Source organism: Cyanistes caeruleus, chromosome 3 (assembly GCF_971803275.1).
Source record: "Cyanistes caeruleus chromosome 3, bCyaCae1.hap1.1, whole genome shotgun sequence".
NCBI classification, from domain to species: Eukaryota; Metazoa; Chordata; class Aves; order Passeriformes; family Paridae; genus Cyanistes; species Cyanistes caeruleus.
The window spans coordinates 75,829,479-75,845,987 of record NC_141703.1 but is presented as its reverse complement, the minus strand read 5'-3'; the positions used below and the strand labels follow the sequence as shown (position 1 = coordinate 75,845,987).

At 36.4% G+C, this 16,509-nt stretch overlaps 1 protein-coding gene across 1 annotated transcript in view; it reads left to right on the top strand.

Annotated features, from left to right (window-relative positions):
* The window catches only part of ARHGAP42 (Rho GTPase activating protein 42), a 142,513-nt gene that overhangs the window by 36,990 nt on the left and 89,014 nt on the right, over nt 1–16,509 (top strand). Inside the window, exon 3 of the mRNA XM_086882022.1 lies at nt 12,405–12,466. Coding sequence (XP_086738148.1) covers nt 12,405–12,466 — 62 coding nt within the window. The remainder of the gene's footprint in view (nt 1–12,404; nt 12,467–16,509) is intronic.

Below are 16,509 nucleotides of genomic sequence, written 5' to 3'. Positions count from 1 at the left end.
TTCTGAATGGAATTACCAATTTCCTGGTAAGTCTAAAATGACTTCCAGCATCTGAGGTCTACTACTGCTTTATCCAAAGCAAAGAGAGAACAGGATCTTGCCACCACCTTGAGGGCAGAATTCTGGGGGTGGACTTTTTTAGTGTAGACATCATCCCAACAACTTTTCTACTGCTTGAGTTTGTTGACCTTGTGAAACACATTAGAGACAAGTGTATTTACAAAAGGTGGTTTTATTTTAGGTGGGTGGGGAAGGGTTGAGTCCTGAATTAGACTAGAATGCTATTTACAATGGAGAGTGAATTTGCATAGAAAGATTGTGTGCTATTTTTCCACAGTAATTACCTGCTTAGATTTACCAGCTCTTTTTCCTTCAGCTGAAAGAATCAATTTTAATATTTAACTTTCTAGATTACTTTGAAAGCAACTTTGCTTAAGGTACCTGTAAGATCACAGGACAGGGTTATTTGGTACTTGTATTGGATTATATTTATCTGCAGAAGTTCAATGGTAACAATTTATGGGAGGAACTCAGCACAATCAGGGTGTGAAATGCCTAAAGTATTTGTTTCAAATCTGTTAATTCTGTTCCTACCATTATTTTTCTTTAATCCTTGTTGCATATTTGACAATTTAAGCAAATGCCACTTGTTTCCGGAACTCTATTGTTTCTTGACTTCAAAAAATGAGTGATTTTATGCTAGTGCTAGGATCCTATCAAGGCTTCAAAACAACATCTACCCCAGAAAGTGAAGGTTGGCATTCTGTTTGTCAAGCACGGACCTCTTGTCCTTGCTTTGGAAGGGCAAATGCAGCTGACAAATCAGGAAACAAAATAATGGTGCAGTACATTTTTATCTCTTCAGGAGGAAAAGGTAAAATAAGATCAACAACGCAGTCCTTGTTGTTTCTTTTTCTCTTGGACACCTATCAGAAGGTTGTTGGAATTCACATGCTCCATACTCTGTTGACCTTAAGACGAGTATTCAACTGAAAAAACTGAACTGGGGTGAGGGCTGGTGCAGTTACTGCCATTTCTGTTTGTCCTACCTTTCTTCTGTGTCAGGAGTAGCTGACAGTAGGAGCTCTGTTGAGTCCCTGCAGTTTGCATTCTGGTGTACTAACAGAAGCTAAAATTCATGTTAATTCATTTTACTGTATTGGACTGCAGACTCTGGTGTCTGAGATACTGCTTGCCTTGGAGTTCCTACTGTGCAGAGAAAGAGGGTGAGGCAGGCAATGGTACATTCTGCTAAGGAGTTAAGATGAGTCAAAATTTGATCTGAGTAGCTGAGTAGATGAATGGACAAGTCCATGCCACTCACAGAGCAAGATGAAGTAGTTTTTGTGTCTCTCATTCCAATCTTCTGGATTCTTGAAGGTGTAGTCTACTTTATTGTCCTCCTTCCATGACTTCAGCATACCTCTTTTCCCCTCCTTTGTCACTTAATTTCATTATTTCTAGATTTGGACATCCCAGTGGAAGTATGAACGCTTCTGGGGAGACAATCTGAGGACTAGAGCGTTGCTTTATAGAGTTGTCTTGAAAATAATAAGTATGTACTGTTGATGTATATAATACACTTCTAGTAGAATGGTGTAACATTTTAGAGTTGCCAGGTTAGCATACCTCTTGAGAAATAGGAACTAATTTTCAAAATCAGATAGTAGTTTGATCAACTCAGCTTTGAGATATTCATCTTCAGGTTTGAGCAAGTAACGTAAAAGATTTGTATTTTCCTAAATCAAAATGCTTAGTAGAGTTTAGAATTTTAAGCACAGGAACTTTTTGATCCCTTTGTAGTCCTAAATTTAATTAAGCAATTATGGCAAAGCTAACATCTGTTGAACTATTTGGTGATATTTTTTTCTAAACTCTTTCACCATTCAAGCAAAAAATGTACAAAACTTTAAAAATCAGAAAAGCAGTATTAATGATTCTCAGTAGCATTCTGAATATATTGCTTTTGCTTTTACTTCCCCTATTCAGCACTCATAAAGAGCCACACACAAATAAGGTTTATACAGCTGGGAAGATGAAAATATCAGGGTTTTTTTCCTTCACTTAAAGTGTGGATGTGCCTCTGAAGAATTGGGGATTGGCAAGCCTGAAATGTAGTCATAATTACTTCTAATTCCTTTGCTTATGGAATGCTGTGATTGAATATTACTTTTGCAGCTTAACATTTCTGCAAACAATGTCGTATATTGCTCAGTGGTTGTTTCCTATGTTGTCTTATTATTCAACTGCTCAAAAAAAACCTTGAAGCAGCAATTCTTATCTTAGAACAGATGATTTTTACTCATAGTACATTTATATCACAGCTCTTTCTAGTGGGATGGGGGAGAGAGTGCAAGAGAGGATTGTAATCTGATTGCATCAGAATCCATCTTTGAACTTAAATATTTCTGCATATTCCATGGTTTTTAGAGCAGTTCTTCCTTTGACATGTGATAGGATATCAGTCAACTCTGGCAAAGGCAGATCTGTTCAAGTCAAAGGTTAATGGTCAATTTAGTTGAGGTAAAGATTACTTGAATTAAATGAACTTCTATGGTATGCTGTTAGTTTTCAATAGGGGCCAATTCAAGCTGCTATTTTTTCAAAGTAGGTCTCCAGCAGCACTTTAAGATCACTTTGTACCTGTTAGACAGAATTTGATGGATTGAATATTTTCCCCTACACCCTGCTGAGTTCTACAGCTGTAGAGCTCAGCCCCACTGCTGTGCCTGCGGCTCCATCAGGTGAAAGAGAGGCTGATTTCTCTTTGACAGGTACGATAATGTAAAATCCCATTTTGTAGTGTGGTGTAGAGATACCGCGGTTTTTAATGATCACTTATCTAAACCCTTACCTCTTTATTCTATGAGAACATGGCAGAAATGGTGTATTTGTTGTGACTTGTCCCAAAAGCCTTTACCCCTTCATAGAACTGTAGAAGAAATGGGAGAGAGAAGGAAAGAATTAGTCGTTTGTAGACAGGTTTTATATAGTGCTCTGTGTGAGCACATGACTACCTGAGAGATCCTTCTCATGTTCCTAAGAAAATGGAAGAAATTATTTAGATGATTGAAAATGTTTTTGCTGGCACTCCAAGATGCCATATTTCAGGAGAAGTGCTGTTGACTAGTAGATTCTAGAATGAGCTTTTTCTACCACATCTCTGCCATGGTGAAGAATTCATGCTACACAAGATAAGTAAATTTTCAAAATTGAATTATGTATTTTCAAAATCTGTACTGCTTTTATAAATGGAGTAGAACACTATCACAGGGTAGATATGCAGCTGTATTTTTAATAAAGTGTTAAAAGTGGTGGTAGTGGAATTATTCTTTGGTGTGGTTTTGGTTTTGTTTTGGTTTTACAAATGTGCTGTGGGATAGAGAGCCATTATGAACTTAAAAAAAATTTCAGGGTTCTCTGAAGTGTTTTGTCCTTGCTTGATCTATTTAGAATTTTCTACTTGTATTTGCATTGTGAGGTTCTGCATGAGTAAGGCATGGTAATTTACTGATATTAAGCCAAGTAACTGGATTTATTTAAAATGTGTAACATTGCACGTCTTCAGGTTATCTCTTCAAGTATTGTGTTTGACAAGTGCTGACAGTAAATCTGGGAATTCTAGATAACCTGACTTTCTTGCAATTCTTCTTAGTTTGTATGTAAACGTGTAGCTTTCTGTGTAGACCTCTGTTGAAAAGTAGTGAAGTGGAAAGTGTAAATGTGTTGCCTCAAAGGATTGTTTTAACTTTCGTACAAGGCTTGTATTTTTATGTTTAAATAGTTGTGACATGATAGCTACTTTTTATAGCAAAGAATTCTCAAATATTATACTGTTTGTAACTGGATTTAGATGGTTTCCCTGACAGAAGTTTGTTCCTGTAATGAGAAAAGGATTTTTACTTATAATAGCAGCTCTGCACTTTATTCTCTACATATGTTTAGAAAAAAACTTCAGAAAATACCTTGCTATATTTGCTCAGTCAGTTTTGCAGAGTGAAAATACTCAAGTTAAAATTGCCTCATATGGTATGTACATGTTATACTGTCCTGCCAAACACATCTTGCAGAGCTTTGGGCTTCAGTTAAGCTCGGATCTTGATTTGGTGGTTTTTATGGCTCTCATATTGGTGGGGAGTGTGAAGCATACATGTGTGATGCTCAGGCAGGAGGTTCCATTCTTACTGTGGAATTGCTGGCTTCTTCTCAGAAGAAAAAAGGTTTGTCTCACCTTTATAGTGTGACAAAACCCAAATGCTTGTGCCTGGTATTGGGCCTGCAATTGAAGGGCTTTGAAATTTTGTGGGGAACACTGCCTGGAAAAATACAGGGATCAAATGCTATAAACCAGGGGAGGTCAAATGGAGAGACTGTTGCTGAATATCTGATAATTTTATTGTTGATTTTGTTTTCACTGGGAATTTGCAGCTCTCTGTCGTAATACTGTGAGGAGCCAAAATGCTCCTAAGCACGATGTGAAGAAGAAATTACCACTGAATTTACTCTTGAGTTTACAATGCCTTAACTCAAATGAAATAGAGAGAACCCTTGGGGTTTCTTTACTTTTAGTTACATGCATTCGAGTAGCTGTGCCCTGACTGAATTTTGTGCTTGCCAGCATGTAGTGGAACATGTGATCATAATTGGAGAACAATACATAGACCTTGAAGCATAAATTTGGACATAAAAGGCTTAATTTTGTCATTTTTCTTGCTTATTTATTTGCATAATTTCTTTGCAGAAGCTTTTAAACAGACATTTTTCACCTGTCTTTTCCTGATCTATAATTAATTTTTCGGCAAATTTGGATTTCCTTATATGAGGTAGCACACTTATTTTCAATAATTAAAAAAAAAAAAATTTGGAAAAATACCTTTTCTCACAGTTCAAGGAGGGAATTGCCACAGGAGACAAAGTTACCACTGAAACTGGTGCTCTCTGGGAGACCCTTCAAAATCTGAAATACCATGGTAGTATTTGATAAAAAAAAGCATTGGATTAAACCCTTTATTTAGGAGCAAATAGTAAGAATGTTTGTTTATTGAGTCTGAAATAGCTTCACATTGTCTGATCTAAGAAAGTCTTAATTCTATCACAAGAACAGAACAGTACAGAGCAGACAGGGTTGTCTGTACCTTAGTGTGCCTTCCCACGATCGAAGTCTTCAAGGAAATTTGTGGTTACTTGGATTCTAAATTTAAACCACTGTCTTCTGGCAGAAATCATTGTCACTTTGAGACTGTATTTCCACGCTGGGGTATGTTGATGTAATCTTTAAACCTCTGCACTTGAATTTTTGTTCCACCCTATGTCTTTTACTACTAGTATTGCATTTCATTGTATTATAGGAAGGCCCAGATAGCTTTTTTTACTGTTCTTGTGGAGGCTGTGGTAAATGTAAACACAGACAACAGGAATGCATAAGGTCCTTATTACAGATCCATAAAACCTGATACCTAGATTAGGAAGGTAAGAGAAACCAAATAGAGAGGATAAGGCAGCACATACAGTAATAGTTTTCCAAATGTAAAATGAGATTGAAAAACCATGAAGAAATGAACCATTATCTTGATATTCTAACTTCTTTTTTAACAATGGAATCTTCTAACATAATTCGTCTCTTGACACCAATATTCAGCTTAATGTTAAAGCATATCTGACATGCTGCAAGCTTGCAAACTGGAATTTGCATAAATACATACTGATATTATCTGAAACCTTAACAAAAGAAAGCAGTTGCTGCATTTTTTCTATTATCTTGGGAATGATACTTAGAAGGGGACAAAATAACTGAGATAAACATTGATTTGAAATTCTGTACTCTTCTCCTATTTTGTCTTCTTTTCTGCTTTCCCAGTAAATATTACTTGTGGTACAGAGCTCAGTCTTCCAGGCTGAAGTTTCTCCAAAAATCTTGCCATTTGGAAAGTGAGTGAAGACAAACTAGGGTAGAAATAGTGGAAGAAATTACAGTAGGTAAAGAAAATATAAAACCTTAGCAATAATTGGGAAGATTTATCCAAATACAGCTTTTCTGAAAATGTGTTTTAAAAATAAAACCAACAGCTGTTTTCTGTAGGAAAATGTTGCAGTCATCTTGCAATGCTGTTTTTTAAATTGTGTTGCAAAGGTGCTCCAACCCAGTCAACATTCGTTATAAAATGTTTTGACATTATTACTCTGCTTAAAGTTCAAGGATATTTGATGTTTTTTTCACAATTTATATAAATTATTCGTTATTTCTATTTGTAGATTAAGATGTTGATTCTTCAGCTTGTTCCCATTGGGCTCAACTGTAATTCCCTTTAAAGCTCTAGGTAATTGTACACTTTTTATGTTTGATAAGCTTAACACAGTAGGAAAAATAGGGGGGAAAAAAGGATCATTAACAAATCAATCCAGGTTGTGACAGTGGTAAAGGAAACCTCTCTTGTATAAAATAAAGCTACAATTAAATTCATACCATTTGAATGCTGTGAAAGCATATTGAAAGACCAAGATAATGACATGCTTTGGGAGTCTTTTTCCTACACAGTCTTCCTCTGCCTTCCATTTTGTAATGTGAAAACTTGCCATAGTGATGATATTTTGAGTCACCCAGTTTAGTTATCTACTGATAGTCATTACAGATCTTCTGTGGCTTTAACAGCGTCCGCAACTCTTGTTAAGTAGAAATTACTGCGAAAGCAGATGGTTGTCTCTTCATACATGTTGTGGCCAGTCAGTGTTACTCTAAAATGTTTGTCTTTTCTGTCTGAAAGGAAGCCTTCTATGGCTACTCATGTCCTACTCAACCTCACTATCACCACCACCTCACATACTTTTTCAATATGTCTTAAAGACAGTTAATGCTAATTATTAAAAACTCTGGAAATACAACTGTAAATTAACAATGTTTTAATAATATATTTACTTTAATTTTAGATTTGGAAAAGAAAATCTCTTCTCCCAGCCTTCATGTATCTTACATTTATTCTGCTTTCTCATGGAAGTCTAGTAAACAAGTGTTAATCCTTAGAAAAATTCTTTATGGGCCATCAGTCTATCTTGAATTCTGTTTCAGTGATGTATTATTTACAGGGAAAACTCCCTTCTGGACTGTAGCGGAAGTTTGTGCTCAAGCATGAATTTGGGGCTGCTATAGCAAGTCTGTGCTGGGTATGACTGGTTTAGGAGGATGTGCTTGAAGTACTTGACTGACCATTCTGCCAAAGAGAACTTAGAGCAGTGTACAGCACAGTCCTGGCAGTTCCTCAGTCAGACCAGGAAGACATAAGAAAATCTCTAAGAGTCTTGCTCATTTTTGCCTTTCATACAGCAAGGTGTCATAAGAACATGTGACATGTGTCTGTATGTATTACTTTTTCTGTGCTGGCATTCACATATCTGAAGATGGTGGTGGTCTCTGCTCATAATTCTATACATTCTTGTTTTGTGTAGAGTATGTAAAATTGTCTATGCATTGTTTAAGACTGAATGTATAAGTCGAAATTAAAGCAACAGTCCACAGAAAAGCACATTCAGTTGTACTGTCTTCCACAGTAGCTTTTCATTTCTGCCTTGGGTTGAACATTACCTTCCAAACTTGGCTTTGTCTTTCAGTTCAGTATTGGTCATGCAAAATTATTATATGTGTCATCCTTTTTGTCAGCCTTTTCTCATTAAATGTAGGTGATGTAATATCTATTGGGTGTGACATTTAGTGGTACAGTGTGACACTGCACTCTTAAATTTTAAGCTAAGGTTGATAGAGTAGCTTCAGTAATTTCCACAGAGATGCTATTTTAAGGTGATACATTCTCTACATAAGTATATAGCAAAAACTCCATAAGATATATTATGTGCATTTTTTTTTCCCTATGAAAACTGTGTTGATGTCAATGCAGTAAATCAGATTTGTAGAGTGTAAATGAATGATATTTTTAATAAAGCATTATTAAATGCTTTATTAAAAGCGGTTCCAGGCTTCTGCCGGCTGGCTTCCCTGTCACTGCCCTGTGCCTTTCAGATCCCGGAGTACCTGGACTCCAGTGAATGCAGTGACAGTGTTGTGCAGGTCTCCTCAAGGTGCCTGCAGAGCGAGTGCAGGGAGAGGCGTCACCTGGCACTCAGGGCCCTTCTCAGGTTCATTGACCATCCCTCCATGGTGAGAAGGGGACAGTGGCTGAAGCTGGGGAATGCAGTCACTTGGGCTTGGCTGGGCTTGGAGCTCTGAGGCAGCTGCTCCCAGCTCTCCTGACTCCTGCTTCAGCTGCCCCAGTGCTTAGGGACTGGCCTTTGCACTCTGGGTTCTGCCACAGCAGCAAGCTGCAATTTAAATGCAAATAAAGCATTCTATAAATTCACATAAATTTATTTTTATCCTCTTACTTCTCCCTCATTCACTCAATTGTACATCAAACTTCGGTTCCTTTTTAATTATATGAGTGTAGTTATTTGTGGACCTATACCTTGTGTTTGAGGTGATAGGGATTTTGGAAAAAAAGAGAATTTCTTTATCTACACTATTAATGTTTAAGCTGTTGCTACTGTTAATTTGTTTCTTTATGAAGCAAATTAATTAAAAGACTTTTCAATTAAAATTAAAGAGAGTACCTTTTTTTTTTTTTTAGTAAATAAAATAATGGGAGCCCTTTCTCCTGAACAAATTTTGCAGCACACTGTTGTTGAGTCGGGAACACTCCAGAGAAAGCCGCTGGCAACCTGTTGTGATTGTGATAAATGAGACCACAAGTGTACATCTGGGTATACATTCAATTGTTTTTACTTCTTGGGCATTTCTTTTCACAGGCATCATTTCCATCATGATACCAAATGTATCTTACAAGTCCTTTTGAGTAGTCCTTAAATAAAAAGCAGACTGTAAAACTGTTGGGATTTTTAAGTTAATGTTTTCTAATGACTTAGAATGAAATATTGAGTCAGCACTTTATTTTTCTTTATGTGGCCCACCAATAACAATAATTCTTCATGAAAATAACTAAAAATATCTTTATATTTAGTATTTTAGGCTGCATATTGTACTTCACATTATTGATGTGTTTTCAGAATTTATTTCTTATCAGCACATTCCCATGACATTTCCTCTTGCAAAATGCTTGACTCTTCTTCCTCCCACCCCCTTTGTGTTTACAGAGTTCACTTTAATTCTTCTGTGCCTATTCTGATTAAAAAGATGTGTATTTAAAAAAAATATTGTTTCATTACTAAGAAAAGATTGTGGAGCTGTTGTATAATGCCTGAGTGTCCTGACAGACAGTTGGCTGCATCTAACACAGATGGGTCTGCTTTCTAAATCTTCTGGTTTTCAGCTACACAAAAACACTTCAAATTATTAATGCTGAAATATCTGCTTGTTTCCCGTAGAGAGCTGTGAATCCAGAGTTAGGTGTGTGTACCCTGTGCCCAGGGTTTGTGCTGAGATCCTGATAAGGGTATTAGTTGTGGAAGGGAAGGACGCCCCTGCCCCGATCTCCAAGGTGGCCAGTGCCTGTGGATTGACTGGGATGCCTCCCCCCTACAGTGACCTCTGCCCTCAGCATCCTTCTGTCTGCCCAGCCCCAAACTGAGGTGCGGCAGAGCTGTCACCTCTCTGCAGCCAGAGGGCTCTGTGGGAGAAGGGGGGAAAAAGGAGGAAAAGAGGTACACTGGGAAAAGGGGAGCAAGGACTCTCCTTCCCTTTGCCACTCCCACTGCAACTTCCAGCACAGCAGAAGTTCTCTAGGGACAGACCCTGGCTTTAATGAGGCCACACTGAGTGGGGGTTGTGTGGGAAAATAGGTGTAATGACATGAAAGATCAGTACTGTGGCACTCAGGGCTATTGTAGGAAAGCTGGCATGGGTGAAACCTTTCTCGATGTATGTGGTGGCATTGCAAGGAGCATTGGAGTCACCAGAGATGTTTGTGTTGCAGAACTCTGTGTTCTGGGTCTGCATCCTTCTCTATGCTCTGAATAACACAGTGCACAAGCTCTGCCTGTGCACCTCCTGAGCTGGGGAAGGACATCCCATGGCTGGATGTAGGGATGGGTCTGGGTATTGGGCAGCGAGTGTAGTCAGTTTTGATGTGAAGGTGTCTCTGCAATCAAAATCTCATAAAATCAGGAGAATGATTTGTCTTAGTGTTGCTAAAGAATGTAGGTTATTTGTTCTAAGTGAAACTTTGACCTTTATAATTCCCATAAAGGTGAGCCAATGGGGAGGAAAAGACAGAGTTTCTCAGTCTTTAGCCAAGGCAAAGTACAGGTGACAGACTAGTACCTTTATATTAGTGTTAAATATTCAGGAAAACCTTGATTTGCACACTTACAGAACATATTTTATACACTTTTTTCCTGTGGCTGACCTGAATTTATTTAAATCCTAAGCAAATGTTTCAGCTTTGAAACTAAAAACTCTCTGGTTCTGCCTTTAAAATTCAAAAGATGAATCAAAAGCTTCTCATACTGGTTTTGTGTTTTGGGTTTCTTCTACACTCCCCTTTTTCCCCACCTCCCTCTCCCCCAGCCCCTCCACATCCTCATAGTTTAGCCATGTCTGTCTGGCTAATTGTTTATTTAGTTTTAGCATTTCATATTGGGTACTTAGATATTCTTGAGTGTAATGGTCTACAGATTCCTAGTCAGGTATAACCGATCAGTTAATCATCTTATTTCTTTATCTGTTTGTTTTTGGCTTTTTAACATGGGATATTATGAGCTGACTGAGAGATTGAGTTAATTCAGTGGATATCAAACTAAAGTTCTTGACATAACTGGCAAAATCTTCTTGCACTTGTGTTGTCAGGGGAAAATATTTAAAAGGAAAAAACTCAAGGCCCAAGTAGATGGACATTTAACTTACCAGGTGTATTTGGACTAAACCAAGAACTCATAATGGGGAAAAAAAGAATTTGTCAGCAAGCAATAACTTACAGGTCAAGAAATGCAAGTATAACATCATAGTTGAAAAAAAAAAATTAGCTATGTAATTTCTTGCAGAAGAAATTGGAACAAACAGCAAAGCGTTCTTTAGCTATAAAACTTAACAGAGAGAAAGGAGAATGCAGAGGTGACCTCTGCAAGGTCCAGATGGTATAAAGGATAGAAATTATTTGGGAATGGTCCAAAAACTAAGTAGCAGTTCATGAATGCAGACAAGGCAGTTAAGGCAAACCAGATACTAGTTCTTTCTTAAAGGATCTATTTCAGTATTTTCTAGAAAATGTGCTTATTTCTTTAAACCTTTTAGAGAAGTTGAGAAGGGATAAAGCCATATTATTGGAGACTGACACAAAAACGTTTAAGATGAAAAAATAACTAAGAGGTGGACTTCCATTAGCATACCTTCAGCACTATATGTTGGTTAACTGTAAAGAGTTTTTCAATCCTGTTCTTTTGAGAAAATCTGAGTTTTGTTTCCATGTTTGTTTTTTACCTCTTTCAAAATGATTGAGTGCCTCAAGTTTATTGTGAGAAGCTGTAGTATTTAGCAATCTGTATTCTGAGTTCAGAGCTTCAAACCACAAAATGTAGCATCCTGACATTGGTAGCAATTACTGCTAGTTGCATCAGGAGAAAGTAAAAGAGATACTTAGCTCTCTTCACATGATTGTTGTCTGGGATTTTTGTATGGGACTGTGATGCCGAATCTGAGTAACTCCTATGCCCTTGAGAAAGTAATATAAATGGAAAGAAAGATTTTTCTGGACAGGTTTGTACCACATGCTTACATGAGAATAAAGTGTTAAGAGTTTTCAGAGTGTTTTCCTCTTTCTTGCCCTCTTTTAGGGGTTAATTCTTGTATTATGTTTCAATTGCCTCTGCTTCAGCCCTTTGACTTCTATTTGAAAAGAGTTTTGGGCAAAGAGTCTGTCACAGTTGTAACAGAATTCAAAGCTTATAAATCAATCATCTGTTTGGGTCACCTGAGACCTTGTCCTTGTAAAACATAAAGCCAAAGAGATGTTAAATCTAAACACTTGGCATTTCTTCTAAAATGCTGTTTCAAATATTTACCCAAATATTTTTCATAGTTCTTACAAATGCTTGTTCTCCCACCTTAGTGGGAGAAACTCAATTATTTTCTTGGCATTTTCTTTCTGCTTCTAGTATGCTAAAGTGAATTTTGTGGCTGAAAGCAGAATTTTTCTATTTTGAGACTGATCTTTCCATGTTTCCATCTTTTCCATGTTTCATTCCATTAAAAAAATTATTTTTAAAAAACATATGACTCTTAAGACTTCGGTTCTTTTTCTTTGCTCTTGCCCTGCTGCCTGCTTCAGTGTGTCTCATTTATGGCTAGTGATTACAGTGCAGTGTAAGAGCAATATTTTATCACTGTAGCTTCAATCCAGATAACAGACTCACCTGATCTTAAAATCCCATTTTAATCAGAATGTTCTTTTTCTTTGTTTTCCTTTCAGCCCAGTCATTGAAGGAGTTTGCTCGGCTCCTGATTGCTGTTGAAGAGGAGAGAAGACGACTGGTAAGTTTGCTGGCAGCAATCTGGCACTGGACATCTCCTTGAATAAAATAGTACACTTTTTTCTATTCTCCCTGAAGTGATTTTTTAAAAATTTTTTTGTGTGTAGCAGAGGCTAAATATATCATAAGAATTATTTGGAATTCTTATGCAAAGGCAGAAATGTACTAGCACAAACTACAGCAATTTTTAATAAACTGTTCAACCAAAAACTTTTGTGTTGATTTAAAAATTGTTTTCTCTCCATTTCCTACCTCCCTTCTCCCTGACCCAAAATAAACTTTGAATGCTACCTTTCCCTTCCTGCAAAAAGCTAATATTGGAGATGTAGATCTGTATTTATATTTAATGAAATACTCTTGAGTGTTATCCAGTGAATGTATGTTAGTAATCCAAGAATATGATAAGTAAGTGATAAGAAGAGAAAGCAAATTCATCACCCGAGAGAAACTCTTGAAGAATACATTATGGATCAGACTTGCCAGAGTCATCCATTGATATGGTGTCCTTATGCCATTTGAATCTGCTGTTTGCTTTGATTTTTATATTTCTATTTTCTATTCAAATATAGCTTTGTTAAAGAAGTTTTAAGTGTATTTTTATGCAACTATTTAAAAAATAAAAAATATCCAGGTAAGCAGTGAAGCTATTTTTGTCCTTCCTTGGGAGTCAATAATGAATAAAGGAGTGAGCTAAGAATAAACATCAGTAGGGGGATTTTTAAATATAGTGAAAGTTTAATTAGCTCTAAACCATCCAAAGATGTTTGTCCTCATTTTCCTTCCTCTTATGGGTGCTTAGAACATTGAGGTAAGGTTTTTATGACTCAGATTGGAACAAATTTACTAATTTAGAAAGAAGTTTATATGAAGTTGTCTTATCCTGAAATAAATAGCTGTAGAATTGCTCTCCCACTATTTCTGTTTTGATAAATATTTTAAAATGGCAAAGTCATAACATTTATTTGGTACCATTGCATAGCTAATATCACTTAAATGTATAAAAGTATAATTTTTTTTTTTGCTTCATGCAAAATATTTTTTCCTGGGTAGCTGGAAGAGTGAGGTGACTGTTCTACACTTACCACCTCAAAAGTTGGTTAGAAGAACACTTATTAACTCCTTAGTTAAATGTTTTTAAATTAATAACTTTCCAGTTTAAGTTAAAGATTGTTATGAGATAACTATTAGAAAAAAAAGTAACGAATAGGTGAGGGTATTATTTTTCAAAATTGTTAGTCATTCATAATATGTACAGATAATTTCCTATTATTTTCTCTCTCTTTTTTTTCCCTCTTTTTTTTTCCCTCAGAGAAGTGAGTCACTACCATTTTCATTTTTAGAAGTTTATAGCCTCTCTTTGGTTCATAATTTGATCTTGCCATATAGTGTTTTTGTAAAAGATGTAGGAAGGCCTTTAGCCTAAAAGAAGGAAAAAATATTAATACTATTAAGTGTAAAAAGATGGAATGATAAGTTTTGTTCTATATCAATATGATTTCCCTGGGAATGCATGGACTGTATAGCTGAGTGTGGTAAATTGACCCGGGCTGGATTAGTGCCCACCAAAGCTGCTCTGTCACTGCCCTCCTCATCTGGGCAGGGGAGAGAAAATACAAGGGAAGGCTCATGGGGTGAGATAAGCAGGGAGACATCATTTGGCAATCACTGTCATGAGAAAACCAGACTCAGCCTGGGGGGAAATCTGTTTAATTTAATGATAATCAAATCGGAGTAGGGTAATCAGAAACAAAATCAAATCTTAAAGAAACTTCTCCTTCCCCTCCCTTCTTTTGAGGCTTTACTTTAATCCCAGTTCTTTGCTTCCTCCCTGCCAGGGGGGCACAGGAGAGCAGGGAATGAGGGCTGCACCTCCTTCCTCCTCATGCTCTTCCCTTGCTGCAGTACTGGTCCCTCCCTTGGGGGACAGTCTCCATGAACTTCTCCAACGTGAGTCCTTCCCATGGGTTGCAGTTCTTCATGACCTGCTCCACCATTGATCCTTTCCACAGGATTGAGTCCTTCAGGAACAGGCTGCTCCAGCGTGGGTCCCTGTAGGGTCTTCATGTAGGGAGAAGCTGCTCTTGGTGAGAAGTCATTTGTATCCAGCTTTTTTTGCTCAGTTTGGAATAACCTCATTCAGTTCTCATTCTCTGTCCAGAAAGAGAACAATGAAGATACACAGGTTTTTTGTGGTAGTTATGTTTGCATGCGAGAATGTATCAAACTTAGAATTTCTCTAGGTCTAAAATGTTTGAGCTGCTTGTTGGTGGAATTTGTTTAATTATTACTGGAGTAAAATTTTCACCTTTGTCAAATATGTGGGTTTTTTATTCCCCAGTCTCTTACTGCAGTTTTCTACATGTTGTCATAGAATCCAGAGGTCCCTGTGAGGATCAGTGTGCCAAGCAGATTGCTAGTATAAGTCTTTTGCTTGACAAATTTGTAATTTAACTGTGGAATCTTTAGAGCACTTTTGCTTGTTTCTGAGGAAGTTTGGAGCATTATGCATACACGTAGATTTCTCTGCTTGAAGCACTTTAAGTCAGCCAATTTGCATCTTAGTGACAATATTAAACAAAATTCTCAGCTGATGGGAAATTTTGAGACATGGCATGCAGGTCTTTAAAATTTGATTTTCTTCATAAAAAGAGAAAACATGCAAAAGTTATTGAAAAAATGCTTGTTCTTTCTGACATTTTGTAGAAGGCTTGGAGAAAAATAGCTATAAAATGTTGTGGCTATTTTTGGATGCACTTCATCATACTACTTTCAACTTCCTTTTAATTCTTGTAGCACGTGATAGTGAAAGGCACTATTGTATCAGTGAATGCAGGATGTATGAGAATATGGAATTACAGATATTAATTTTGCATGCCAATTGCAATTAATGCAATATTAACAATGGCCTTGTTTCCCTGCCTTGGACTTTATTTTATTAAATCATGAGCCTACCTGTAAGTTCATTAATCAGACTTGAATATGAAAAGTATATATTTATGTAAACAATTTATTTCTCGTCTAATGCCTATTAAATTCTTCATAAATCAAATTATATTTTTGTCTTGGTGAACACAATGTTGGAGTGCTTATAGTCCACTGACTATATAAATTATGTGTTTCCAATGGTCAAGGAAATAGTTTGAGAAGTGTTTAGCAAGTCTTCTGCCCTTCCTGAATAAAGAACCAGAAGGAACTATTTTTTTATTTTTTTTTTAATTAAGAAGTTAATGAAACAATACATTATGAGCAGTATTATTGGGAAAAACACTGAGGTAAAAAGTTAAATGAAACTGTGTATCACATAAATATTCTGTTTTGTAAGACTTTGTAGCCATTATTACTGCTGGCAGTAATAATGTGATTATTGCAAGTCAGTTTATTTTATCCTTGTCTTTTATTTCTTGATTCTAGAAAATTGACTAGTAGTGAGAAAAACCAGAGCCCATGTGCCACACATTTCCCCTTCAAAAGAAAATAAAGGAAAAAGTAACTTACAAGGTATATTTTTTGATATACAGCCTTAGGTTTGATATCTGTCATTTTGTTGCGGTGTTAATTTAGTGGTGCTGTTGGTAAATGTGCATTTAAAAAAACCCAACCAAACAGCACTACTTTTGGGCTTCACATGTACTGTAAATAGGATAAAAAGTCAGACTCATTCCTGCTGTATTTCCAATGACTTCAGCAGCAAGCCATCAGGGATGTAGAATAATGACCTCTATTTCCTTGTGTTTATTAGGGAACAATAGAGATGCTATAATTTAATCCCATGTGAATTTTTGAATCGTTATCAAGAGAACTTACTTAAAATAATTTCCTTCCTTTTTCACTGAATTTGCATTCTTTTTGTTAAATAAGCAATATATTTTATTTTAGAGATTCATATTTTATTTATGCTTCCTATTAATTTGAAATTATTAGTAAAGTTAATTACAAACACAAATGATCTAGGAGTAAAATAAAATGCTACTTCCTTTTGTAGGATTATTCTGTTTTGACATAAGTATGGATAGACTGTTTCATGCTACTGGTGATCCCCTATGA